The following is a 27859-nucleotide window of genomic DNA, read 5'->3' on the forward strand; positions in this document are numbered from 1 at the left end:
ATTATAATGTGATGATTCTGCAGTCGACATAAATAGCCTTCTTAGATACTAGACGTTTACTCCTAGGGAAAGTTCTTCAACTGTCAATGAACATCAGGAAAAAGGAAAAAAAAAAAAGGATGTCATGCTTTTGACATGCCTGTGGATGGAGGCAAAATAGGTTTATTAAATCATCAGTTGAACAAGCATGAATTGAAGAAGAATCCCGTCTCATAAATAACACTTTGTTCCAGTCGTCTGAGTTTTCCGATGGCATGACACATCGATTTACTGGAGTTATGGCACGAACAGTCTCGCACACATCTAAACAAGTATATTGCTGTGTTAAAAAGAAAATCTTTGGCAGGAACAGAGAGAAAGAGGGGCCCGCTGCGATTTCTATTCAACGTCATGGATGCATAGCTACTGCATTTTTCTTGTATGGCTGCATGTTTCTGCACATCGTGTGAAACTAGTACACTGAATTCAAGTATCTATATTGGTTATGGGACCTCTAAACCAATGCCGAGCGCTGAAGACCCAAGAACAAACCGTAAGAATGAGCAAGCCGCCGACTGCAACGGGAGTATAATTGAGTGTCTCTTTTGTGATGGGGTAGGCCACAGGCAACGAGAAGAGAACCGAGATGGTTGCCACCCAGAGGACTGCAGTCCATCCAACTAACTCCCCATATCGTCCCAAGTTGAATGGCCCCGGGACAAAGGACTTGCGAGCCAACGTCACCCTGAAGAAAATTGGGAGGGCATAAGCAATGTACAACCCGATTACCGCTATGGACACCATTGCGTCAAAAGCTACTATGCTCCCAAGAGACTGCAAAACAGATTTAAGAAGCACATTGATCAGCAGATTTGAGGGACGCAGAAAAAGTTCATTGAATTGGCGAGGACAGAGCTAAAGTGGCACTTAGTTGGATCTTTCCACGTCAAGAGATCAAACAGAAATGATCTAAAATGTCGCCAAAGCAGGAATAGAAAATTCAAGGGGTGAAAAAGTAAAACGATGTTCTTACGGTCAGCGCCATGCAAAAGGATATAAAAGCGGAGAGCCAAACTGCATTTATCGGGACCTCTTGCTTATTCACTTGATGCCACAGAGATGACAATGGCATCGCTCCATCTCTAGAAAATGCATAAGCCATCCTGAACATGACATTTTGCATTGCATGAGTCTCCTACTCGGAGTCAATATGATAAAAGCTCCAGAGAGAAAAATGTTTACCTGGAATTGCTGGTGACTGAACTCATGCCACAGAAAAATATGGCAACAGCCACCACCCCTAGGCAAATTATACCCCCAACTCCACTGCCGAATCTGCTTTTGAATGCTAAATAGAATATTTCGGCAATTGCATAACCAGCAGCATCGTTCTCATCGCTTAGGAGATAGGTGATGTTTGTCACTGCAAAGGTGATGCCTACTAGGTAACCCCATCCAAAAATGATAGATATCCCGATAGAACTAATAATTCCTATCGGACCATTCTTATCAGCATTCTTGGTTTCCTCTGTCTAGAAAAAGAAGGCTATGAGAAGCAGGATTTCAGTTTCACACATCTAAATATTAAGGTGATAACGAGGGTAATAAAAGGGCTGAAGTGAACTACGCATCTGATTAAAAAAAAGACTTACCATGTGAGCAGATGCATCATACCCAGTAAGTGTATACTGACTCATTAGAAGTCCGAGAACAAATATATAGGGTTTGCTGTCAATGCCTTCCCCATTATCAGTGTTGAAGTAAGTGAAAACAAACTTGGCACTAGCCCTTTCCTTTGCAACACAGGGGATGAGAATCATGAGAACAACAACACCTGAAACCAGAATGCCAAGGCTTGTAGGAGGATGAAGGAAAGGATCACTAATGAAACAGAAAAATTAAGCCTAGTAAAATGTTCTTCAGGGTTTTGATTCCTCACCTACAAGATTCCAAAGAGCAGCAAGCTGTCCAAAGAAAGATAAAACCGAAATAGGAAGACTGTTTATAATAGCGTGAAGGAACAAAATTCCCCCATGGAAACCAATAACAACATATTTTGATGCCTCATATCCGCCGCCATTTTTGCCACCAGTGCTTAGGAGAATAATAACCTGAATCAACTGTGCCAGAGAAAAATCTATGCTAGCTGTGACTGCCCACTGCAAATGAGAGTATACCAGAAATTGTTAGAACTGGTGAAAACTTGGGATCACTGAACATAGCAAAGGATTTGCAGTTCCATAGTAAGGAGTTTTCAAAAGTACCTGACCAACAATATTGAACCTGAAAGAGAGAATTTGTACGCATGTTAGGAAAGATGTCATTTAAAAGAAAAATTCAGCTCTTAAAGATTGAAAATATAAAGTGGACACCACAACCAGATACTTGCACATAGTTGCATAAAGAAAATAAATGAGATCGGCCGGCTGCATGACAGAGGAAAATCCATCTTGAATCAGCATAAATGCACCTACCATGAAAATTTGACTCTTTTCGCTGAATTTGCATGACATGGCAAACTGAGAGTGGGGTTAGATTGCACAACTAAAATATTAAGAGTTTCATGTGGTCTATCCGATTTACATATCTTAAGATGCAAGTATAGGATCTCTGTGTCTTATTTTAAATTGACTAAGTAAATGGAATGGCATATGTAGAACTCATGTCAAGGTAGTACCCAGACATTCAGAATTTGCTCTTAAAAACCATTGCCAGATAAATGGGCTTGTAAGGAGAAGTGAATTAGTCCCCTTTTCTTAATTCCCTACAGTCAATCTTGCTGCATGCCATAATGCCAATGAACAATCGCAGTTCACGAGAGGGTCCAGCCATACACGCAAGATAACGGGTTTAAGCACAACACAGTAACACTTCCATGCTTGCACTACCTTTATGTGATGCATCTCTGAGTTTACACTAGAGCTATCGACTGCAGTACTCGCACCTCCTCAGGCAGAATTTGAGCCTACCAAACTAAAGAAGCAATAGCTGTTCTATGAATTTGAGCTTTTTGTATGAACCACACTCGTCTGTCATAGTTGTTCACTTTATAATGTTCAAACCATCGCCCTGCCTATCATCGAAGTTACAGCAAACTGGAGGGGCTGTAGGAAAAGGAGCGGGTTTCAATTTTCAAATTGCTGCTACTGCATCTCATCCTACGTTGGCTGCAATTCTCACTGGTTCATGGAAAATGCAAGACTGTGATCATGAAGAAAAAGGGACAGCGATGACACGTTCTTGACAAGCTTTCTAGAATGTGAAAGGACTTAACAAAATCCAACCAAAATCAAGCAATTGTTACTGAGGCACCTACTAAATCCGCAAGCAATCACTTTTCACGGAAAGTGACACCGACACCAGACCCCACAAAAGAACATGCATCCCTGCTCAATAGCAATACTGTGATTGACTTTATCCATTACATCGAACACAATTACTTGTAGAAGCAATGATACTGGAAATGAACAAATTCGATTCGCTAATATAGGATAGAGGATGCTGGGGAGAAACCAGGGTCTCCATTGCGGGTATTAGTATCGATATCTGCATAAACACTTATCTCGTCATAAAACTAATTGATGAGACAATTTACCAGCCAGTCAACCAAGAGGCGAACGGTGCCCAATTCCGGCCTGCGAGCTTGGCGCTCCAGTAATAGAGGCCCCCAGAGGTCGGGTAAGCTGAACATATTTCAGCCATGGACGACCCGACAAACATGGTGAAAAAACCAGCGACGAACCACCCGTAGACCATCGAGGCCGTCCCGCCGTACCGGAGCCCATTGTTGAAGAGCGTGGTTATGCCGGTGAGCACCGATATAATCGAGAACGAGAACGCGAAATTCGATATCACCCTGCAACCAAAAAATTCACCCCCCGCCAAAACCGAGCCAAACCAAACGACCCAAACGCCTCAGCAAAGAGCCCAGCGGAAGAAACTATGGAGGTACACGAGGAGGAAGAGAGAGCGTTACGAGAGGTCGCGCTTGAGCTCCTGCTTGTAGCCGAGCTCGTGCAGACGGGTGTGGCCCGAGTCAACGGCGTCGGCCCCGTTTTGAGCTGCGCGAGTCGGGAGGTCCCTTTTATCCCGATCATAAACCATCTTCTCCTTCTTCTCCTTCTCCTTCTCCTTCACACGGCCTAGAAAAAGGGAGACTTTAAGAATGCTCTGTTCAGCCTCTCTGCTTCTGTTTCTCCCCCTCGAGATCTTCTCTGTTTGTTTGATAAGTTCTAGGGAGGAGCGGAGTTCTCCCACTTCAGAGGAGCAATCCAATCAGAATCACCGCAGCAAAGTCATCTCAAAATATCAGAGGGAGCGGTTCTTTTCTTGGATTGCGTCTCTGAGGAGAGAGTCAAACAGAGCAGCCAGTGACGGAATGAAGGAAGGGAATCAAGAAAGCGAGACGCGAGAGCTTGTGAGCATGACTACTTGAAAACGATGCTTCCCCTTCTCAAGTCGGGTCGATACCGTTTCGCCTCTTCGGTCATCAGTCGATTCTTGATTTTCTTTATATTCCCCTTTTTCTTTTTTAAGCCATGATTGCGTTAGGCGTCGGCTGACTCCCGCCTGTCATACGCAAGACAGCCAATCGAAAATCGAGACGCAGGACGTTGAAATCTAATGTTAGAAATTTCATCATAAGGCCGGGAGGAATTTGTGCATGTGAACACTTTTCTCTCTTCTTTTCTTGTTTCTTATTTTTTTTTTTCCCTTTTTCGGTGAAAGAGAATCCTATTTCATCGAGATCGAGATTCGATTAAGTTTTCGCTGTCCTTCTGCCGACGCGATCCAGAGGTTGACATCGTGCCCCCCTTCATGTCGCTTTCCGTGCCTCTGTCTGGCATCCTTCTTCATTGGAATGCGTAAACTATATGACATAAGTTGACTGTTTTCACGTATTCGGACACGGTACTTTTTTAACCAAAATCTATAGAATACAAATATCGACACGTAAGTTCACGTGTACTAATTTAAAGTCATAGAGAATTTTAATTCTTAATAGGAAAGAAAAAAACAAAACGTTGTTAAACTGGAACAAACTATAGTTTTGTGTTAAGCTCCCGGCATCCCAAAAAATATGGCCAAGTTGAACCAAGTGATAAGTTTCCTGACGCATGCTACGTGGCCATGTCCGGCGAGTCAACAATTTCAACGCACGAAGTTTCTCTTCACGGAACGACTTTTCCGAATTTCAGGTTGCGCTTTTTTCCAAGGTAAAATCATCGCCCGCTTTTGCCATGGAGACGGAAGTTCGAGGGCACGAACGTGTTTCCTTAGAAACCACACGAAAATATAATAAAATTATGCATCGATCAGCAAAGTTGACCAGAAAAGTATAATTTATAAGTGTCGCATGGAGGGACGTTTTAGAAAATTCAGCCCCCGCGGGCTTTCGGGTCAGCGAAACGTGCGTGCTAAAACTTCGAAACCGAATCTGAATCTTTGACCCGAGAAAGAGGAAAATGTGAATCTTTGATCTGATTTTCGTTGTCGAAATGGGAATGCGATGGAGCATGGCTGGCAAATCGATGAGAGATCTCGCACGTGGTAAAGCATGTAACCACATGACGGGACCGGGATGAAAGAAGAAAATTATTTTTGATCCAAATTGGTCAGAGCCAGACGATCCGGACCACGTTCGATGATCTTGTAGCGTACCACCATACGGTGGGCCTTGTCTGCATCCAAAACGCGCGCCATTTTCTACATTGGGCTATATCGTGGGCCAGTCAGTTTTGTAGTTGGATCTGGATAAGGCACTGCGCTCTCCGCAGGCAATTTTGAGAAGGTCTTCGACCGGAATGCCATGGAATTTTGGTACCGCAAATAAGGCTAAGCACCATTCTAAAAGACACGCGATACCGCACAGAAATCTGGCCGAGTATTCGTTTGTTTACTTGGTTATTTTTCGGACAAGGAATCCCACGTTGGATAGGTTAATCTGAACATATGTAACGCCCGACTGACTTCTTGGATCCAGTATGAGGCGGGCCTAAAGTCGAAATGGGCGGATCTAAATGCAAAACCGCTTTCCGGTTATGTTTGCAGAGATTGCGTTTGGATATGTCATATGCCTATCTAACATGGTATTGCAAGTAAGGTTTAGTGAAAAAGGAGAGAGTGATGGCGTACCAGCCAGTGAACCAAGAGGCGACGGGTCCCCACTCAGTCCCGCAGAGCTTGGCGCTCCAAAAGTAGAGGCCGCCGGAGGTCGGGAAAGCGGAACAGATCTCGGCCATCGAGAAACCGACCACCAGAGTCATCATGCCCACGAATGGCCAGCCGTAGATCATGGTCAAGGGTCCGCCGTAGGTGAGCCCTGTCCCGTACATGGTGGTGAGTCCCGTGAGTACCGATACTATGGAGAAAGTCACAGAGAAGTTGGCGATCGCCCTGCTCAAAACCCCAAAGACACATTGAATACTTTGAAACAATACAAGCACCCGATCGAATCAATCGAAAGTTCAAAGACAATAATACATATTAGCTTAAAAGTACAGGGATATAAAATGAAATGGATTTGAAAGTTCAGAAATGTCATAAGAAATTAAACAGAAGTTCAAAAACTAGTATAAAATCTAAGGCTTCCTCCGTGCAAGCAGAAACCAGACTGAAAATAAGAAAACGAACACGTACTTAAACAAAATGGCCCGTGTAATCTATCACGATTCTACGTAAACTCTCAAGTGCACCTGTTGGAGTCGGATGAAATGAAATGGGTCGCTTTTATACAGATTCTGTGCATGAATAATCCATTCAAAACCGATCCGACCCGACCCGACCGTCACATTCCACCTCTGCCACTCCCATTGGGCGAATGTGAAGCCATCGTTCTAATGAGGAGAAAAATATAAAGGACATGAAGAGATGTGTGTCCCCAGAAAGGAACATCCGACCCAAATCGAACCTCTCATTCCAGATACCGATCACATCTCCACGGATTACCGCACCATTTTCAGGGAAAAATGCACGGAGAGAGAGAGAAGGGGATTTTCGAGTTCAAGCGCCTTAATTTCGGTCGATTAACTAATCAAAGAATCAGATGACGAAATTCGGTAGAGGGCAGAGAGGGGGGGAAGGTACGCACGTGAGGCTGCGGCGGAGCTCTTGCTTGTAACCGAGCTGTTTGAGTCGAGAATCGTCGGAAGCATCCTCGATGGCCTCGCGGTCCCCTCGGTCGGGGAGGAGATGGTATTCCTCGGCTGCCGCCGCGGATGTACCCGCCCAGTCTCCGCCGCGGCTCGCCATCGCCATGGGGTCAGTTCTTGCCAAGGGGAGAAGAGTCTCAGAAGCAGAGGAATCGTGACTTTCTCGGCGATTCTCCCCTTGACTTTAGTAGCGATAGAGAAGTCGGAAGAAGTATGAAAAAAAAAAGGGATCGAGAGAGTGGGGAATGATGGTGATGTGAGGGATCCCGCATCTAACAGTCCAAGTACTTTTCCTAGGAAAAGCGAAGAGATCGACGGGTGTGCGTGTAGGATTGGAGGAGTAGCTTGACGAGCCGACTGTTAGAATCCTGCGACTGGATCACGGGACGTTGGCAGGGCCCTAGCAGTAATCAAATCCCGTGCCATCCCTTTGTTTGCCAACTCACCATTTTCTATTTGGATCAAAAACTTCTGAGAATCGCATTCTGCCCAGCTCCCACTAAACTTTTGGGATATTGGCAAATGGCTCCGCGGAATTTCAATCGCCTCTCCCTCACATTACGAGACGGTTTGGCGGTATATCGTGCTCATCGCCCCCGGCCAAATCTTGCTCAAAGCTTGGACTTGTGTACCCCACTCCCCCTCCCCCTCGTCTTCATTAGGGGTGAGTGTTCTAGATTGTTGCAGATTCCGTATAAATTCTATCTAAAATCTAAAACACATCTAATATTTTAGAATTTATCCTGTCACATATTTCAAGGTAGGTTCAAGGTTTTATTCAAGTTTTACTTATATTAGAACGATGATAATAGATCATCACATTTAATAACTATTACTTGTTGCAATAATCCACCGACCACATTTAGACAAATAAAGAATATGAAATATTAACAAAATAAAAGTCTCGATTATAAAATAGAAACTCAGACTAATAATTCCAAATTATATACTCATCATACCACAAAATAGCATGAAGATATAAATTAAAAAAAGTAATGTTACAGGTTGTGGGTTTTTTCTTTTTTTGTCATAAATTTGTAGGTTCTACCTACCTAGAATTTCGAGTCTATCTATTAAAACAGGTTACTCAATTTTTTGAACTAAGAACCTATCTTGCATACCTTAGAACTTGGAACCGAACAAATCCCACTAGCTCTGCGGGGGCGAAACTTTCTTACGTGGGTCAACGACATGTGGGTTGTGTGGGCCCCATTGACGTTATCTGGGTTGCGAATGTGAGGCCCATACTGTTATCCACTAGCCGGGACATGCCGCCCAATGAACGATCGCCACGTGGGAATGGTAGTGTGGATGACGGCGTCGCTCTTTTCGGCCAGTGGTCTCAGAGGGAAAGCAATTCTCCATGACTGATCTTCATAGATTTTATGCGATAACTAACGTCGAGTCATATAAGTAAGCATGCAATTATAGCATATCATTTCAGCGTTTGATGGAAGTATCATCTCAAAGTACTTTTAGGTTGATAATTATTCTATTTTCTTTTTAATTTTGTTCCTAGAGGAGTTTATCAGCATTTGAATAAATTTGGTAATTGTTTGAAATTTTTATTCTCGAAATAGAAATGCGTTTGATAGGGCTTTAAATTCTTTTTAATTTTTTTAATAATTAATTATATTTTTCTCTCTTTTTTTTCTTTTTTTCCCTTTTCTTCTTCTCATTCTTCCTTTGGTTGGTGACCTCCAGGGAGGCCGAGGCTCCCCAACAGCTGGGCGAGCTTGGCCTCAGTGGGGCCAACGACTCTTTGATGAGGTCGTTGGGTTGGTTGAGGCCAGTGATCGGCCAAAGGAAGAAGGAGAAGAAGAAAAGGGAAAAAGAAAAGAAGAAAAACATCAATATGACTTTGAAGTCGTTTTCGAGAACAAAGAGATAACTTTTTTTTATACTTCTTAATTCTACTCCAAATCTATTCTCAGGAACAAAAAGTTTACTTAACGGATTTTTTTTTTTTTTGGGTGGAGAAAATAGAATCAAGTATTACTTGGTCAATTACTAAATAGACTCTTAGTACACGTGTGACCGAAATTATTTCCCAATACACCAACACTAGGGATTGACCAAGTCCCAAATCCTATAACAGGTGAACGAGTTGATCACTGTAAATTTTAGGTCATTATTACATTGCCAATCTAATATTAACATTTCTTATTACTTCAAAACATGCCGTACGCAGTCGAATTGCAAAGAGCTAAAAATCAATCCTCTCAAAGTTGAATTATAATGTGATGATTTTGCAGTTGACATAAATAGCCTTCTTAGATACCAGACATTTACTCTTAGGGAAAGTTCTTCAACTATCAACGAACATCAGGAAAAAAGAAAAAAGAAAAAATGATGTCATGCTTTAGACATGTGTCACAAGCCGACAGTTCCCTTGGCCGCGAAACCACCCGTGCGGCGCCTGGTGAGCAGAATTTGCCAGTCCAGCCTTCCTTCTATAGCTATTCCAGCAAATAATATGGTGAATAACTTATTTGTATGAGATCGTACCACATCCAGCTTCGCTCAGGCGTTTAGTCCTAGCAGATCTCTTTAGGCTCAACAATTGGTTCGGCCTGCCATGGCCTTATCAGGAGAGTAGCATCAAGTTCTGACCAATTTGTGCACAAGAGGCCAACCCGTCTTTAGAGCTCCTAAGTGATATAATCTTTTCATCCTAAAACTCCTAGCACCAATCGTCCTGATGCCACTCCCACGGATTAGTTGTGTTCATCTCTTTGCATCCTCACTCTTCACTCGATAATCCCAAGCACTACTCATAAGTGTCACGAGTATGGGAGGCCGTGACATTTTCCCCCACTCAATTTCACAACGCCCTCGTTGCGATCTGTTTTGTCGCTTCATTGCGTCTCTTAACCATTGATGCGCCACTTTCGAGATTTCACATCGAATGGTCACGTTCACCCAACAAAACAGGTTTTGCTCCATTAATAACTTTTTTTGATCTCAACTGTTCGGGCCATTTTTGGTCACTTCCACTTTTTTTTGGAAAATATGGCATTTTTCGCCAACCATATTTTTTGGCAGCACCATTTTTGCCTTTTAAGCATTGACCCTAGCAAACCAAATGGAGGTTCTTTCCTTATTGAAAATTGTGAATTTACCGATCGATCCAGGAACATTATCCTTATTCAGTGAGGATTCGGTTCTTCTCTAACTCTCTATCCGCTTAGCAAGGAATTGACTCTTCCTAGTGTCCCAATTGTCATCCTAGAAGCTTAGTCGAGAGCCGCACTTTGTTCGAGTATATTTTGCCCCGGCAATTCACTCTCCGCCCTCGTAGAACCGGGTAGACCACCGGTACTTCCTAGCTCATCCCACATTGGAGCGAGGAGTTCGATTCTCTGACTCACCCACTTATGGAGGAATTCCTGTCTGATAGCATGTGTCACGGGCCGACAGTTCCCTTGACCGCGGAATGACCAGTGGGCGCCTGCAAGCTAGCCTTCCTTCTATAGCTATTCCAGCGAACAATACGATAAATAGCTTCTTTGTACGAGATCGTACTACGCCCAACTTCGCTCAAGCGTCTAGTCCATCGAGTGAAATAATATATTTCTTTAGGCTCAATAACTAATTTCGGCCTGCCATGGCCTCGTTAGGAGAGCAGCATCAGCTCCCGACCAATTTTGTACACGAGAGGCCAACCTCGCCTTCGTGATATAATCCTTCCATCCTAGAATTCCTAACACCAACCGTCCTGACGCCACTCCCATGGACTAGTTGTGTTTGTCCCCTTTGCATCCTCACTCTTCACTCGATAACCCTAAGCGCCGCTCACAAGTGTTACAAGTACAGAAGAATTCACAAACCGTGACACATGCCTGTGGATGGAGGCAAAATAGGTTTATTAAATCATCAGTTGAACAAGCATGAATTGAAGAAGAGTCCGTCTCATGGATGCATAGCTACTGCATTTTTATTGTATGGCTGGACGTTTCTGCACATCGTGTGCAACTAGTACACTGAATTCAAGTATCTATATTGGTTATGGGACCTCTAAACCAATGCCGAGCGCTGAAGACCCAGGAACAAACCGTAAGAATGAGCAAGCCACCAACTGCAACGGGAGTATAATTGAGTGTCTCTTTTGTGATGGGGTAGGCCACAGGCAACGAGAAGAGAACCGAGATGGTCGCCACCCAGAGGACTGCAGTCCATCCAACTAACACCCCATATCGTCCCAAGTTGAATGGCCCCGGGACAAAGGACTTGCGAGCCAATGTCACCCTGAAGAAAATTGGGAGGGCATAAGCAATGTACAACCCGATTGTCGCTATGGACACCATTGCGTCAAAAGCTACAATGCTCCCAAGAGACTGCAAAACGGATTGAAGAAGCACATTGATCAGCATTGGAGCGAGGACAGAGCTAAAGTGGCACTTAGTTGGATCTTTCCACGTCAAGAGATCAAACAGAAATGATCTAAAATGTCGCCAAAGCAGGAATAGAAAATTCAAGGGGTGAAAAAGTAAAACGATGTTCTTACGGTCAGCGCCATGCAAAAGGATATAAAAACGGAGAGCCAAACTGCATTTATCGGGACCTCGTGCTTATTCACTCGATGCCACAGAGATGACAATGGCATCGCTCCATCTCTAGAAAATGCATAAGCCATCCTGAAAATGACATTTTGCATCGCATGAGTCTCCTACTCAGAGTCAATATGATAATAGCTCCAGAGAGAAAAATGTTTACCTGGAATTGCTGGTGACTGAACTCATGCCACAGAAAAATATGGCAACAGCCACCACCCCTAGGCAAATTATACCCCCAACTCCACTGCCGAATCTGCTTTTGAATACTAAATAGAATATTTCCGCAATAGCATAACCAGCAGCATCGTTCTCATCGCTTAGGAGATAGGCGATGTTTGTCACTGCAAAGGTGATGCCTACTAGGTAACCCCATCCAAAAATGATAGATATCCCGATAGAACTAATAATTCCTTTCGGACCATTCTTATCAGCATTCTTGGTTTCCTCTGTCTAGAAAAAGAAGGATATGAGAAGAAGGATTTCAGTTTCACACATCTAAATATTAAGATGATAATGAGGGAAATAAAAGGGCTGACGTGAACTACGCATCTGATTATATCATTTAGATGATACGGTCAAGGGAATAGGCAGAATCTCCAAGAAGAGTGGAAGATACTAAGTTACTAAGCAAAGTAGCTATACAATGTTCCCATCAACCGTAACTTAAAGCTTATGGGGATCATTTTGAGCAAATTTCCTATGTCGTGAGGCTTTTCTGACCATTTTATCTCAAAACCACCTCTAAGTCTCGTGTTTGCAATGATTTTATTCCCAGAGTTGTGAAAAAAAACAAAGAAAAAAAGAAGAAGAAACGAAGGTAGACTTACCATGTGAGCAGATGCATCATACCCAGTAAGTGGATACTGACTCATCAGAAGTCCGAGAACAAATATATAGGGTTTGCTGTCAATGCCTTCCCCATTATCAGTGTTGAAGTAAGTGAAAACAAACTTGGCACTAGCCCTTTCCTTTGCAACACAGGGGATGAGAATCATGAGAACAACAACACCTGAAACCAGAATGCCAAGGCTTGTAGGAGGATGAAGGAAAGGATCACTAATGAAACAGAAAAATTAAGCCTAGTAAAATGTTCTTCAGGGTTTTGATTCCTCACCTACAAGATTCCAAGCAGCAGCAAGCTGTCCAAAGAAAGATAAAACCGAAATAGGAAGACTGTTTATAATAGCGTGAAGGAGCAATATTCCCCCATGGAAACCAATAACAACATATTTCGATGCCTCGTATCCGCCGCCATTTTTGCCACCAGTGCTTAGGAGAATAATAACCTGAATCAACTGTGCCAGAGAAAAATCTATGCTAGCTGTGATTGCCCACTGCAAATGAGAGCATACAAGAAATTGTTAGAACTGGTGAAAACTTGGGATCACTGAACATAGCAAAGGATTTTCAGTTTCATAGTTAGGAGATTTCAAAAGTACCTGACCAACAATATTGAACCTGAAAGAGAGAATTTGTAAGCATGTTAGGAAATATGTCATTTAAAAGAAAAATTCAGCTCTTAAAGATTGAAAATATAGAGTGGCCACCACAACCAGATACTTGCACGTAGTTGCATAAAGAAAATAAATGAGAACGGCTGGCTGCATGACAGAGGAAAATCCATCTTGAATCAGCATAACCTAACAGTGAGTGTTTCGAGTTTATGCACCTACCATGAAAATTTGACTCATTTTGCTGAATTTGCATGACATGGCAAACTGAGAGTGGGGGTTGGATTGCACAACTAAAATATTAGTAGTTTCATGTGGTCTATCTGATTTACATATCTTAAGATGCAAGAATAGGGTCTCTGTGTCTTATTTTAAATTGACTAAGTAAACGGAATGGCATATGCAGAACTCATGTCAAGGTAGTACCCAGACATTCAGAATTTACTCTTAAAAACAATTGCAGATAAATGGGCTTGTAAGGATAAGTGAATTACTTCCCCTTTCCTTAATTCCCTACAGTCAATCTTGCTGCATGCCATAATGCCAATGAACAATTGTAGTTCACGAGAGGGTCCAGCCATACACACAAGATAACAGGTTTAAGCATAGCACAGTAACACTTCCATGCTTGCACTACCTTTATGTGATACATCTCCGAGTTTACACTAGAGCTATCAACTGTAGTGCTCGCACCTCCTCAGGCAGAATTTGAGCCTACCAAACTAAAGAAGCAATAGCTGCTCAATGAATTTGAGCTTTTTGCATGAACCACACTCATCTATCATAATTGTTCACATTATAATGTTCAAACCATCACCCTGCTTATCATCGAAGTTACAGCAAAGTAGAGGGGCTGTAGGAAAAGGAGCGGGTTTCAATTTTCAAATTGCTGCTACTGAATCTCATCCTACGTTAGCTGCAATTCTCACTGGTTCATGGAAAATGCAAGACCGTGATCATGAAGAGAAAGGGACAGCAATGAGACGTTCTTGACAAGCTTTCTAGAATGTGAAAGGACTTAACAAAATCCAACCAAAATCAAGCAATTGTTACTGAGGCACCTACTAAATCCGCAAGCAATCACTTTTCACGGAAGGTGACACCGACACCAGACCCCACAAAAGAACATGCAATCCCGCTCAATAGCAATACTGTGATTAACTTTATCCACCACATCGAACACAATTACTTGTAGAAACATTGACACTGGAAATGAACAAATTCGATTCGCTACTATAGGATATAGGTTTCGACCAAAAAAAAAAAAAAAAGAACTATAGGATATAGGATGCAAGGGAGAAATTGGGGTCTCCATTGCGGGTATTAGTATCGAAATCTGCATAAACACTTAAGTCGTCATAAAACTAACCGAAGAGACAATTTACCAGCCAGTCAACCAAGAGGCGAACGGTGCCCAATTCCGGCCTGCGAGCTTGGCGCTCCAGTAATAGAGGCCCCCGGAGGTCGGGTAAGCTGAACAGATTTCAGCCATGGACGACCCGACGAACATGGTGAAAAAACCAGCGACGAACCACCCGTAGACCATCGAGGCCGTCCCGCCGTACCGTAGCCCATTGCCGAAGAGCGTGTTTATGCCGGTGAGCACCGATACAATCGAGAACGAGAACGCGAAATTCGATATCACCCTGAAACCAAAAAATTCATCCCCCACGAAAACCAAACCAAACCAAACGACCGAAACGCCTCAGCAAAGAGCCCAACGGAAGAAACTACGGAGGTACACAAGGAGGAAGAGAGAGCGTTACGAGAGGTCGCGCTTGAGCTCCTGCTTGTAGCCGAGCTCGTTCAGACGGGCGTGGCCCGAGTCAACGGCGTCGGCCCCGTTTTGAGCTGCGCGAGTCGGGAGGTCCCTTTTATCGCGATCATAAACCATCTTCTCCTTCTTCTCCTTCTCCTTCTCCTTCACACGGCCTAGAAAAAGGGAGACTTTAAGAATGCTCTGTTCAGCCTCTCTGCTTCTGTTTCTCCCCCCTCGAGATCTCCTTTGTTTGTTCGTGTAGTATTTATTAAGTTCTGGGAAGGAGCGGAGTTCTCCCACTTCAGAGGAGCGACTCCAATCAGAATCACCGCAGCAAAGTCATCTCAGAATATCAAAGGGAGCGGTTCTTTTCTGGAATTGCACCTCTGAGGAGAGGGTCAGACAGAGAAGCCAATGACGGAATCTGAATCTTTGACCCGAGAAGGAAGAAAATCTGAATCTTTGATCTGATTTTCCCTGTCGATGATGGGAATGTGCTGCAGCATGGCAGGCTAATCGAGGAGAGATCTCGCACGTGGCAAAACATGTAACCACACGACGGGACCGCGACGAAAGAAGAAAATTATTCCCGATCCAAATTGGTACCGTAGCACCATACGGGGTAAGGGTGAGTATGATCCAAATTGGGCCATTTTACCCCATAATCCTAAGACTAATCCGTACAGTACCGGTCATCAATTTTTGTTTGCCAACTCGCCATTTTCTATTTGGATAAAAAAACTTCTGAGAATTGCATTTTGCCCAGCCCTCACTAAACTTTTGGGATATTGGCAAATGTCTCCGCGGAATTTCAATCGCCCCCACCTCACATTGCGAGATAGTTTGGCGGTATATCGTGCTCATCACCCCCGGCCAAATCTTGCTCGAAGCTCGAACTCGTGTACCCCCCCTCCCTCGGGTCTTCATTAGGGGTGAGTGTTCCAAATTATTCCAGGTTTCGTACAAATTCAATCTAGAATTTGAAACATATCTACATATCATAGAAGTTACCCTATCACAAGTTTTAGGATTGGTTCAAGGTTTTATAAAAGTTTTACCTGTATTAGAATGATGGTAACAAATCATCACATTTAATAACTATTACTTGCTACTATAATCTATCGACCACATTTAGACAAATAAAGAAAATAAAATATTAACCAAGTAGAAGTTTCAGTTATAAAATAGAAGTTCAGACTAGAGATTTCAAATTATATACTCATCATACCATAGAATAGCGCAAAGATATAGATCAAGAAAAGTAATGTTGCAGGTTGTAGGTTCTCTTTTTTTTTTTTTTTTGGTCACAAGTTTGTAAGTTCTGCCTACCTAGAATTTTGAACCTATCTATTAAAACAAGTTACTCAATTTTTGAACTAGGAATCTATCCCGCATACCTTAAAACTTGAACCGGACAAATCCGATCAGTTTGGTTCTTTGATTCCAGGTTTTATTATGGAACTATGCTCACCCCTAGTTTCTATAGGTATTGAGGAGATATGCTTTTTCTTTTTTTTAATAAATGAGAAGACGTGTGTCAAGATCACATAGAATGGATCTTATTCGTGTAATTAGGTCGCGCTCATGAAGACATGTCAGATGTCTTAGCAAAGAGAACGATCATTTTCGTAGTACTTTGTCGTGCTGATTACGTAATATGTGAACCGTTTGAAGAGATTGGTTGTCGACGCTTATGAAAAGAGGCCCATTCTTCCGTTGAATCAAAGCAACTCACTATCAACCGTCCGATCGCACCACGGCAAAATTGTCGTGGAACCCGCGGCACTAGGAAAAAGGCCCGAACAGAAGATGATGAAATGGGCAGGTGTTGAGCACCCTTGAATCATGTCGCCGTTAAATAATATGGATCTTTCTATACTTACTCTACACTCACTCGGACTTTTTGCCCGCTCTTTGCAGGGCGTTGGAAATCGAAAACCCACTCCTGAAACTTACTCGTCCCCACCCCATCTCCCTGAGAAGGTAGAGATTTGAACCATTTACCTCCTCCTTCCATGTTGGAAGGGTGGCCACTGACGCGAATCCTAGTAATTGAGGCCACTCTTATCGAATAACGTGAGTTAGTTCAGCTTATCCGTATCAGATATAGTTAAGATTTCTAGCGATGAAAGTCTATCCGATAAACGGCTCACCACAGCATACCGAAAGTCACGTATCAATAAATCTGAAACGAAGTATCCCTTTGCTTTTGGGACACACACAAGACGCATCGAATCAACCAAAAACCGGAACCTAAAAATATACACGAAACAGCAATCCGAACGACGAAAGCATCACGATTCCTTCCGGCTCAAAGTTCCATCAATTGCCGCGAAGCCGCCAGTTTCTTATAGGCCTCCACCACGAACTTGCCGTCGACCTCCTCCCCGGTCGAGACCACGGATATCTTCTGGCTCTCCCTGGTGATCCGCTTCCCCCGGAAGATGCCGGCGCCACTGCTCGACTTGACGACGCTGCACGCGAGGCCGATCATCATGTCGATGTAGCCGTTGTGGAACTTGGCCAGTAGCTTCACGGGGGAGAGCGAGGCGGCGGCCATCTTCCACCGGAGCTTCGGCGCTGTCCGGACCTTCCAGTGGCGCCGGCTGCCGCTGCCGCTGCCCCTCCCGCCGAGCCTCAGGACCTTCAACTTGCTTCGTTTGGCGGGGCTACCAGACAGCTTTTGGTACCTTCTTCTCCTCCAGTACCTCTTCAGGCTTTCGTAGTACGCAGTGGGGCGAACCATCTCCATTTTGTGTGTATGTATGGCTGCGCAAGAGAGAGAGATAGAGAGAGATTGGGATGATGAGTGGAGAGTTCTGCGGAAAAGGTCTGTATTTATAGAGGAGGTCAGAGGCAAGTGGGGCTTGAACGAAAGCATGTTATACATCAGAGTTCAGCTGTCCAAGGAAGGAACGGTGGAGTGACGAGGAGAGAAAGAGACGCGTAGCAGAATTTTGTCGCGTTGGTCAACATTGGCTGTTTTTGACCGGCAACTTGCAAAAGCTCGTTATAAATGCATTACAACGACGGTCCAGATAATCCATGATCCGTAGACTCTTATATAATAAACGTGTTTAAAAAAAAAAAAAAACTCGAGACTCGAGTTCGACTTACTTGATCCTATGCAGTCATATGAGGATATATATGTTCGAAGACACTAATCGGCTCCATCTGTTTTGTAAGAAATGAACGATCTAGATAATATTTTTCTAAAATGATTGCTTGAATTAATTAGTCAATGAAAGAAAGGTTTATAATTGACAACAATATATGTCTAGACATTTTCGTCAAAGATGAAAATTCTTTTCACAGCGAAACAAACGCACCCTATGTGTCTATGTAATTACTCTATTTTGCTTTCAAGAAACTCGTTAGAATGTTTAAATTGCTTCTATATAAGGAGCAGATAACTCCTGAAAAAGAAAAAAAGAAAAAAAAGACGAGATATTTGAACCGACTCAATCTCACTATCGAGAGAACCAAGAATGGTGTGGTCCTCTTAATAATTAATGACTATGCTGATATTTTTCTAAGAGACCAAGACTAGTGTGGTCCTCTTAATAATTAATGACTACGCTGATATTTTTCTTTTGTATGGAGCGTCGAGAATGCGTCTAATTTGACTTTATGGAAAGAGTTGAACATGCGTCCAAGCAGAACACCCTTTTTTTTTTTGTCAATCTTCAGTTCATTTCTTCGAAATTGCCTGCGGGCGACGCGAACGCAAAAAGGGTTATGCAGATGGGATGAGACTGACCAGGTCCGGTCTCAATTTTCTGCAAATTCATCAATGGAGGCTAACTGTAGCTATAGTATAGTACACCGGAGTGAACTCTGTCAACGAAAACATTCCCTAGTACAGTCAACAAACTGTGGCCGGTACGCCGGTTGAATCCCAGTGAATTTTCCTAAGGTCCTACTTTTGTACGGTCGTACCTCTTCCGTGCCCGCGGGAGGCAGAAGAAGAAAATCCCGGGTAGTGTTCTAGAAGCGAGAGAGTCCGTTGGAACGGATTACTGGAATATGGTCAACTGTGTACAAGAGAAATCGAAGATGAAAAGCCTGTTTCATACCACAAGACGATCCTCTTATAACATTGATTGATCTCGACATGGCATCACTAGGTGAAACTCGGAATGCTATAGACCTCATTCCCATCTTCTCACGCCTCGTCATGGACCTACTTGGCCGTCCCTGCAACGGTATCGTATCTTGTTACTAGAGCACGTTGAGATTGTTCTCCTCAAATGTCTGAAGCTTTTACAGCAGTTTCGGGCATCAAATCCTGAGGATTATCGACTGTGCTGTCACTCATTTTTCTACACGTTGTTTGGTTATATTCCAACGCTGTGTCTCTGTGAAGGCTGGCCGGCCTAATTTCAACTGCAGAGTTTCTTTTTGAGATTGAGCGGGAACCCTTGATTGTGTGAAATACCAGAAGCACTCTCTCTACCTTTGATTGGCACTTGTATTTAACTATTCCCGTTCCACCACCAGGACCTAACTGATCGCTTTTAATTTGTCCTAACAAAGAAACATTTCACTTACAGTGGACGGATCGCATCTTCTTATAACTAGAGCCATCAGTATAGCGTTGACTCGCACACATGATAGTTCGATCATGCACTTTCTAGGGTTTTAATGCCTTTGACTGCCGGGTACCAAGCTATGCAATTGCCTCCACTTATCCTGGCTCGAGGACCATGTATTGCATCCTAATTCCAATTTGACATTCACTTCCCTCATTTGCATTTTCTGCAAGTGAGCAAGATAACATTGACCCGCAAATAATGACTTTGGAAAGATACATTTGATTTAGAAGCTACAAAATTAGAAGACAACCAGAACCTGGCAGTCGAAAATTAAACCGTGCACTCCCAAACATCCAGAGGAATTAGAGAAACAGAATTTTATTTTTGATGTGTACTTTTCCATATGTACTGATGAAAACTAGAGATTCTATGTGTACTCGAAGTTGAAGCCCAAAGTCAGTGCCTCCAGTCGCTCTCCACCCTATCTAGTACAGCGCTTGTATCCCTAATGTTGCCATTTGACATTTCCATTCCATGTTGAGAATCAATGTACACACTCTCGAGCTCTGATTGGTGTTCTCTCTGGTTTGTGCTCGTCGATGACTGAAGGTCATTCTGAGATTCTTTCAACATCTGGAAGTAAGCGTAAGGCCCCCAACCTGCAGTTAAACATAGAAAATGACGAACATAAGCAGACGGTTCTCTACAGTGAGTGCACCCTTATAACTTGACGATAACATAAATTTAAAGCAGTGCTGGACCCTCTGATTGCAACTCCTAACTCTGTGCTGTTGATTGAAAAAGGAAGATATGACCAGCATAATGAGGATCAACGTAGCAGCCAGTTAATCTTGGAAATTGATCTAAGTTCAAAAGCGCATGAGCAGAAAGAATTAAAAGAACAGTTTTTGCAGTAAGCAGACAATTTCCATTTATCCTCCTGGTCTAGTCTAGTTCATAAATGAACTGGAAACAATGTTTTCATGTGATTCAATTTAACGGACATTGTTCATCCCAAGAAATCCAAAATCATACACTAAATCAAATTACTGAGAATTGTCTAGTCGGATTTCAAGTAAGTCGTACAGAATTTGAGATACAAATCAGCGACCAATCATGCTCAAAAGGGCACGTTCATATTAACAGAAAGACAATAGGTGACATGAAAACGGACAAAGAAGAAGAAGGAGATCCATAGGTTACATTTGATCGTTCGGATTTATAATCGGGATAGGTTCCATGGGATTTGAAATTGAGGCCAATCAAGAAAATGATTCACGGGACATTAAAGGTACATAAACATGTACATGGCATGACACTTTTGTTTTTCGCTCTTTCTGTGCACAGAAAACGAAAATTATACTTCAAAAGTAATGACACACTAAGTGAAACAAAATAAGCTACCACTTTCGACGCTGTCTAATGAGTCCTTCATATCATACGCCTTTCCTTTTCCTTAACATAAGCAAAACTGTACTCCATAGCTTAGAAAAAGAAGAGTACAAATCTTGTAGGCTTCTGTGTGTTTTCCTATGGCTAACAGTTCATGAAAGAAAAGGTCATGTGAAAAACATAAGACCCTTTCACAAAAGAATAAAGAAGAGTACCGTTTACATCGTGTGGAGGCGGAAAGTACTGCAAGTAACAAAATGAAGCAACGACTGTTCCTGTGCGAATTAAAAAGAACGGTCACTTGCTTAAGGAGACAGCTAGTACTGCAATGGTTAGAAAAAAATTCAATGCAAGTTGAAAACTAACCGAGAAGAGCCCCAGTAAATACATCTTGCCAATGATGCCAGTAGTCAGCAACTCGAGAAACTCCTACAAGAGCTGCTGAAAGTAACGGGAGAAGAACAAGACAAAGCTTCGCAATATGGCCTCTACGATCGAACACCCTGATTTTCCCTGACAAATACCACGCGAAAAAAACCAGTCCAGCAAAGGTCCCTGTAAAACCAGAGCTTCTCAGAATGAATATCGCGTCACAAACAGCAGATAACTTGGTTTGCAAAAACAAATTAGTAACATTAGAATTATAATTTAATATGCGGGACTATCGTTTCTTTACCGCACAGTGTTGTCCCTTAGCGACTGATAATGTTCAAGGTCAATTAATCAAAGTGTTAGTTGGTATTTTTTCAGGATTATGAAAATTAAATAATTTCATTAACCGGTCAGCAGATTTAATATGGTCCTCAAAGTTCACTGGTCCTTCTAGATTTTGACTTTCTCTGGATGAGGAGATATATAAGCTCAAAGAGGTACCCGGTTCTCTATTATTGCTGTACAATGTTTGACCACTGGTGATTCAAAAAGAATCGTGCTCCTGGACAAGCGGGTCAGCATCTTGTTTCAAGTTGACTTTTTCTCCCCAGACGATGATGGCGACAACCAATTAAATTATAGAAGTAAAACTATTCAGAAACTTGATTCTTCTATGTTGTCCTTATCTTCATCGTGACTACTTAAGCAAATCAACAAAATGATCACAATTCGTTGAGTGACTTTGGAGCACTTCTTAAGCAATCAAATGAGCAAATACTGCATTTTCCAATGCATTAACTACCCTCGTGATAAGCACAATCAATGCTTTGAAAATCAAATATTTCTTCATTAAGCATGTTTAACAAGTGCCCTTGTTAATAAGACCTTTCAATTATGACATGGCATGCTCAGCTACCATCAAATTTGGCATTTAGTTAAAAAAGGCAAAGTAAACACTATTCCATTGTCACTCTATCTTCTTAAGTTTCCGTCATCCATAATCTGATTTAAGATCTTGATAGGGTACACATTGTTTGGAATCAGGTTCTTTGAGAGCCAAAATTTAGCGCCATGCTGCATATAGACAAATCCAAAGTTTCCTGGCCATCTGTAGACTTCACTCAACAATATATTCAAGAGAGATTTCTTTTAGATGCTTACATGAGGTATGCCCGCTTGGAAAACTTTTATGTCCTTCTTTGATGACAGCCTTATCTCCGGTACAAATTACACCCCATGTGACGGGGTCAAACACCTGCCACCGTGGCACAGGTCATTTTTCATCCTTCGCATGTTCAAAGATGTTAGCACTATCTAGAAATGGCAACATGACAGACAAGTTGAAATCATTCGCAAAGGAAAGGTGAAAAATTCATAAGTGCAAGATTTTCTTTAGGCCCTACCCCTTGACCATCAGGAAAGCAACGCCAGAAAAAATCTGGTCGAGGTCGGCCAACAGCATTTTTGATTGCGTCAGTTATAACTCCAGTGATAAGGATAGAAAACAGGAGACCTGGACAAGTTCACTTAGATCAGTTACCTTTGGACATGATATTCATGCACGTGCATTAGCACAAACTTACAGAGATTGAGAGGATTTACCCATTATGGCATGGTGCAGGTCATAAATATCCCTTCTGATGAAGTATAATATCAGAAAAACAGCAATTGGCAGAAGCATCGCAATAACCTATGTTAAAATGTCATAACTTAACTCAAAATGTATATAAATATGTAATTTTTATGTCGTGTAAACTTTGTTCACATATGTTTTGACCATTTACGTACTGGAACAGCCCAGAAGGGAACAGTGTTTTGCCGCAGGGGGTACTTCAAGTCTGTCATCATGTCCTCTCCAACAAAACGATGAAATGGTTCTACGACGTTCAATATGATATCTATTACCACAAGAACAAAGAGGATCAACCAGTCATAGATGTGTACTCTTGCCACTTTGATTCCATGGGACCTGACTGTGTGACAACCCGATTGGATCTCCAGCATCTTCAACTCTTAGTTGAAAACGTTTCTTGCTGATAATATATATAATAAAGGGAACTATGAGAGCCTGTCAAAGGGATTTAACACGTGCATGCAAATGCTCAGTAGAACCGAAAGGACTTTACACAAGAGAGAAGCAAAATTAGCAATGGTGACCAGTAATAACCACGAGGCAGTTCAGTATCCAAATGAATTGTTGAAAATACTGTAACGTGGTGGGAAAAAAGGAAGCAAAGCATCAATAAAAGTCACTTCTAAAGTAAAAAGTAAGAAATTGAAAGCGAAAAATCTAACAAATACACAGTGAGATTACACAAAGACATCATGCCATTGTGACGAAGAAATTCCCAGATTACTCGACAATCTTCCTTCCTTTCAATGTACAACCTCCTCCATCTATTATGAGGTGAAGTTGAAGATTTGTATAGATCAAGGTTTTGTAAAACGATGGGGACTTAAGTTTCAAATCCCCTCTGTCTATACGAACGTTCTTGAAGAATGACAGAAGCTCAAAACAGTACCTTCCTTCAATACAACAGAGATAAAACGGCAGCTCCAGATCAAATCAGTAAGCACGCGTGAAAAGCACAAGCTCTACATAGAACTGATCCAAACCTCTAGTAGGAACAACTCTACTTGTACAACACATTACGAGAGGAAAACCTCTCCAATCATTCCCATCCACTATGGCGAAAGGACTAAGGACTCGAGTCAAAATAACAAGAAACATTTAAGATTTAGCCACCATTTGCAGACTAACCCAAAATCAGATGCACATGACAGCAAAGGAGGACTCAATTATTAAATAGGTTCAAGCAGGACTCTAATACATCTAATACACCAGGGCCAAACCCAACATCATGCATACCGGACATGACACCAATGATGATGTTTCCCAAAGCACACTAGGCTTAACACACAGGTGAATGGCATGGGACATGTCAAGTTTAACTTCTTCAGGAAGATAAAAGCAAGACCAGACACGTCTCCAAAGCTGACAGTCCCAGTGATTTTGGCCACCGGTTTAGAAATTTCTCGAAGTAGTTCACCGCTTTACTAATGATACCAGCAGATAGAATTGGCAAGAGAACTCATCGTAAAAACTTTGAATAGAACGTACAAAGTAAAACAAGAGTACTGCTACCCGCATCTGGTGGCTTAACACAAGCCACAACTCACGATGCTTAATAAAATGCTCCTGATTTTCGCCCTAAAAGAAGATTAGAGCGGGTGGAGCATATACTATTAGATTGGATCATACAAAAAGGAAAATTTATCATTCTTACGTGCCTATAATCTGCATAAAGCAAAGAACGAAAGGAACACAACAACCAATCTCTACAATTTCCAGGGTGAACATAGAGCTGCATTCTGCATCGGCACAGATGAAAAGACGCACCTGCAGTACCAATCTCCGGCAAAGTAGAACAATCTAAAGAAAAACGCATGGATAGGATACAAATTTTACAATCATCTAGCCGCATCGATTCTACACTCCAATTTCGTCGAGACAATACCAAACGCTATACTCCAACGCCAACTAAACCGAGCCAACCCCAAAATATCCTCTCCTCACGTTAATCCTCCCACGTCCTTTCCCCAGCAAATGGAACTCGAAAATTCGGAATCACGAACACATAATTTCAGTCAAACGAAAACACAACACGTACCGTAGCGAAATGCTCGGTAAGGACAGACTCACGTTCAAATTCAGACCCCAAGAAGAACAAGAGCCGTTACCAACAAGAGCACGCGGTTTTCAAAATGGACGGAACAAGAGGACGCCAGCGAAGCAGAACGAGTGACCGAGCTGAGACGTTGCTCAGGGGAGGTGGAGAAGAAGAACGAGAGCTTTTCGGGATTCAGAATAGCTCGCTGGAGATGCCCGAAAGGAACTACTCAGAAGCGCGTGGTTCTTTTGGGCAGCACCATGAGCGAACAGGAGGATGAGGCTCGCACCAAGGCATCATCACCTTTCCAAAAGAGGGAAGCCCGCCAAGTAGAAAGAGTAGACAAAAACGGCAGTATATCAGAGGTTGTTGCTTTTCTCGGCCGCTTCTACCATAGGGAGCAGGGTGATAAATGCATGAGATACTGTGTCCCTTTAAAGCTAAAACTCGATCTAGTCAAGGCATGCATTATTACTCACGGATAGAAGGCGTCCCTCTGCACCGGTGCTCTCATCCCCTGCCGACGGATGCTCGAGTCGTAACTCGTTATACCTCTCAAGAAAAAATTGTGACGATAAACGGGCGAGATTTACTCTCGGAAAAAGTGCTAAAAAAACCATAAACTTTTTGTATTTGTGTCAATTTAGTCTTAAACTTTTTTTGTGCAAATTTAGTTATAAACATTTTTACGTTGTGCTAATTTAATTATTTCCGGCCAATTTTAACTGGATTTTGCTGACTAGACCCTAGCTGATTGACATTGACAACTTTTAATAATATTTTAATTTTTTTATTCTTTTTCTTTCTCTTTATTCCTTCTCCTCCTCCTTTCTCCAGCTGGTTGCCGGACCTCGGCGACCGGCCAGAGGCGACGGCCGGCAAGGTCGAGGTCGACCTTGCTAGCCACCTCACTAGTGGCCGCAAGGGCGAGCCTCGCCCGCCTGGCACAAGGCTGCCCTTGAGGCCTAGGCGGTGAGGCCAGCTCAAAGCGCGATGTTGGCCTCACATCGATCTGGCAGGGCTCGCCCTCGTCGAATTTGGCGAGGGTCGAGCCTTGCCCATGATCGGCAAGGGCGAGCCTCGCCAGCCCGGTGCAAGGCCAGCTCGAGGCCGCCCTCGCAACCACTAGCGAGGTGGCTGGCGAGGTCAAGGTCAACCTTGCCGGCCGTTGCCTCTAGCCAGTCGCCGAGGTTTGGTGACCGACTGGAGGAAGGAGGAGGAGAAGGAAAAAAAAAAATTAAAATATTATTAAAAATTGTTCACGTCAGCATCGATGAAACCACGTAAGCCGGCCGGCGTCCACTTAGCAAAATCAGGCCAAAATTGACTGGAAATGACTAAATTGGCACAACGTAAAAATGTTTAAAACTAAATTGACACAAATACAAAATGTTTATGACTTTTTTTTTAACACTTTTCCCATTTACTCTTAAAGTTGAGGAGTTGGAGATCCGTTCTCCAGAAATTATCATTAACACCCCGGAAAAAAGCAGAGTGAAATCCATCCTTCCCTTAACGAAAGATGAAAATTGGGGAAAATTATTAGGTGCTTTCGGAGCGTGCACAGACTAATCGTGAAGTAAAATTCTTAGAAACGATCATGGGAAGTCAATTTAATAATACAGTTTTTGGAGCATTTAGGAAAGATAATTTCTTTATTACTTTGATTTTTATTTCTTTTTGCACGATTGAAATTCTTTTAGTAGCAGATAGGATGCTTGTAAAATTCTTTCCATAAAAGCTTGAGGTTGGAAACCCATTTTAAGTTTGACTGTGATTTATCGTCTATAATTTATAGTTGGCCATCTAAATTCGCATAGACATGGAAGAATAATATTTGCATTTATAGTAAGATAATCTTTAACACCAGAACTCATAATTCGAAGCTTAGATAACTATCCCTTTGAGTTATGGCTGCTAGCCTCTATGCCACGGGTCATAAACAAGGCTTATATTGTGTCGCTTGTGTGTTATGCTAATATTAAGTCCTTGAATCAACTATGTGACTAAGTTAGCCAAAAGAAAATTATGATTAAGATTTTATTTGTTTCATGAAAAATTTGATATTTTTGGAAAAAAATTTAAGAAGTAATTTTCTAAAAATAGGCAATATTTTCTAGTTATTTGAAGTGGAGATATCTTGTGCCGTTTGAAAAGGAAAACTTATTTTTATTTTCTTACATATACATGTACCATCCAAGTGCTAGTTAGTGATTTTGACATGGGCAACCCAAGAACTGAGCATAGATACCAAGGTCTCGAGCCTAGTCTCCGTGGACCTTAACTCGGCCTCGTTGGACCCAAGCCTGAGCGTTAAGGAGCCGGGCAAGAGCACTAGTCCCATGTCCAAATAAGTTGTGCTCGAGATCTTAATGCCTATGCCCAAGTCCTTAATGCCTAGGTCTGCACCTGTCGAGGCAAGGCAATGGAGGCCCAAGACCCAGCCTCTATGGACCAAGGCCCAACCTCTGTGAATTGGGCCTAGCCTCCAATGTCTCGAACTTGGGCATCCAAGTCCTAAGCCGGTGTCTTGGACCTAACCTTTGTGGACTCAAACCTAGCATTGAGGAACAAGGCACTAACATCGGGATCCTAGGCCCAGCCTCTTTGGACTCAGGCCTACTGCCAAGGACTTGAGAATGGACGTTGAAATTCCCATACCCAAGCGCAGAGTCTCTAAGAAAAGTACTGACATCTAGTTATATTAATGATTTCTGATTTTTGAAAGAGAATCATTTTTTTTTTTTCTGAATTTAAGTATAGATTTTCGGTCAATTCATTTTCTTAAGCAATTTAAACATAAGAAAATGAAGAAAATACTTTTTTCAAAGAAAATTCTACAAAACAAACGAAACCTGGGAAAAAGCATTATATATATATACTCTATACTTTCTTGTTCTCTCATATAGTACTCCGATCCTAACCCCTTTATGGTATCAGAGCCAGTAGGAAAGTATAGATAGTCTTTGTAAGAACATACACATAGATCGAGA

The 27859-nt window shown here is 42.4% G+C and overlaps 3 protein-coding genes across 4 annotated transcripts; all 3 read right to left on the bottom strand.

The window, feature by feature from the left end:
• Nucleotides 1-151: 151 nt before the first annotated feature.
• Nucleotides 152-7335, bottom strand: LOC104435494 (amino-acid permease BAT1). 2 transcript variants are annotated; one of them, XM_018868982.2, is made up of 8 exons: nucleotides 7070-7335; nucleotides 6115-6375; nucleotides 2244-2262; nucleotides 1919-2138; nucleotides 1632-1813; nucleotides 1222-1511; nucleotides 1013-1142; nucleotides 152-813 (listed from the first exon to the last, which is right to left on the bottom strand). In XM_018868982.2, exons 1-8 carry the CDS (start codon nucleotides 7234-7236, stop codon nucleotides 466-468), a joined length of 1617 nt encoding a protein of 538 aa, XP_018724527.1. In that variant the 5' UTR covers nucleotides 7237-7335; the 3' UTR covers nucleotides 152-465. The 2 variants fall into 2 exon arrangements, with proteins under 2 accessions (XP_018724527.1, XP_018724528.1); XM_018868983.2 differs by lacking the exons at nucleotides 6115-6375; nucleotides 7070-7335 and adding exons at nucleotides 3575-3835; nucleotides 3956-4636.
• A 3747-nt stretch (nucleotides 7336-11082) lies between these two features.
• LOC104433161 (amino-acid permease BAT1 homolog) lies at nucleotides 11083-15250 on the bottom strand. Its single transcript, XM_010045821.3, has 8 exons — nucleotides 14904-15250; nucleotides 14523-14783; nucleotides 13126-13144; nucleotides 12801-13020; nucleotides 12514-12695; nucleotides 11847-12136; nucleotides 11638-11767; nucleotides 11083-11467 (listed from the first exon to the last, which is right to left on the bottom strand). Exons 1-8 carry the CDS (start codon nucleotides 15029-15031, stop codon nucleotides 11120-11122), a joined length of 1578 nt encoding a protein of 525 aa, XP_010044123.2. The 5' UTR covers nucleotides 15032-15250; the 3' UTR covers nucleotides 11083-11119.
• A 4480-nt stretch (nucleotides 15251-19730) lies between these two features.
• LOC104433160 (lipid phosphate phosphatase 2) lies at nucleotides 19731-23270 on the bottom strand. The gene is made up of 7 exons (XM_010045820.3): nucleotides 22984-23270; nucleotides 22798-22885; nucleotides 22599-22708; nucleotides 22357-22450; nucleotides 21190-21378; nucleotides 21039-21098; nucleotides 19731-20090 (listed from the first exon to the last, which is right to left on the bottom strand). The coding sequence occupies exons 1-7, from the start codon at nucleotides 23197-23199 to the stop codon at nucleotides 19888-19890; spliced, it is 960 nt and encodes a 319-aa protein (XP_010044122.1). The 5' UTR covers nucleotides 23200-23270; the 3' UTR covers nucleotides 19731-19887.
• Nucleotides 23271-27859: the final 4589 nt, after the last annotated feature.

This window comes from Eucalyptus grandis, chromosome 2 (genome assembly GCF_016545825.1).
Source record: "Eucalyptus grandis isolate ANBG69807.140 chromosome 2, ASM1654582v1, whole genome shotgun sequence".
NCBI classification, from domain to species: domain Eukaryota; kingdom Viridiplantae; phylum Streptophyta; class Magnoliopsida; order Myrtales; family Myrtaceae; genus Eucalyptus; species Eucalyptus grandis.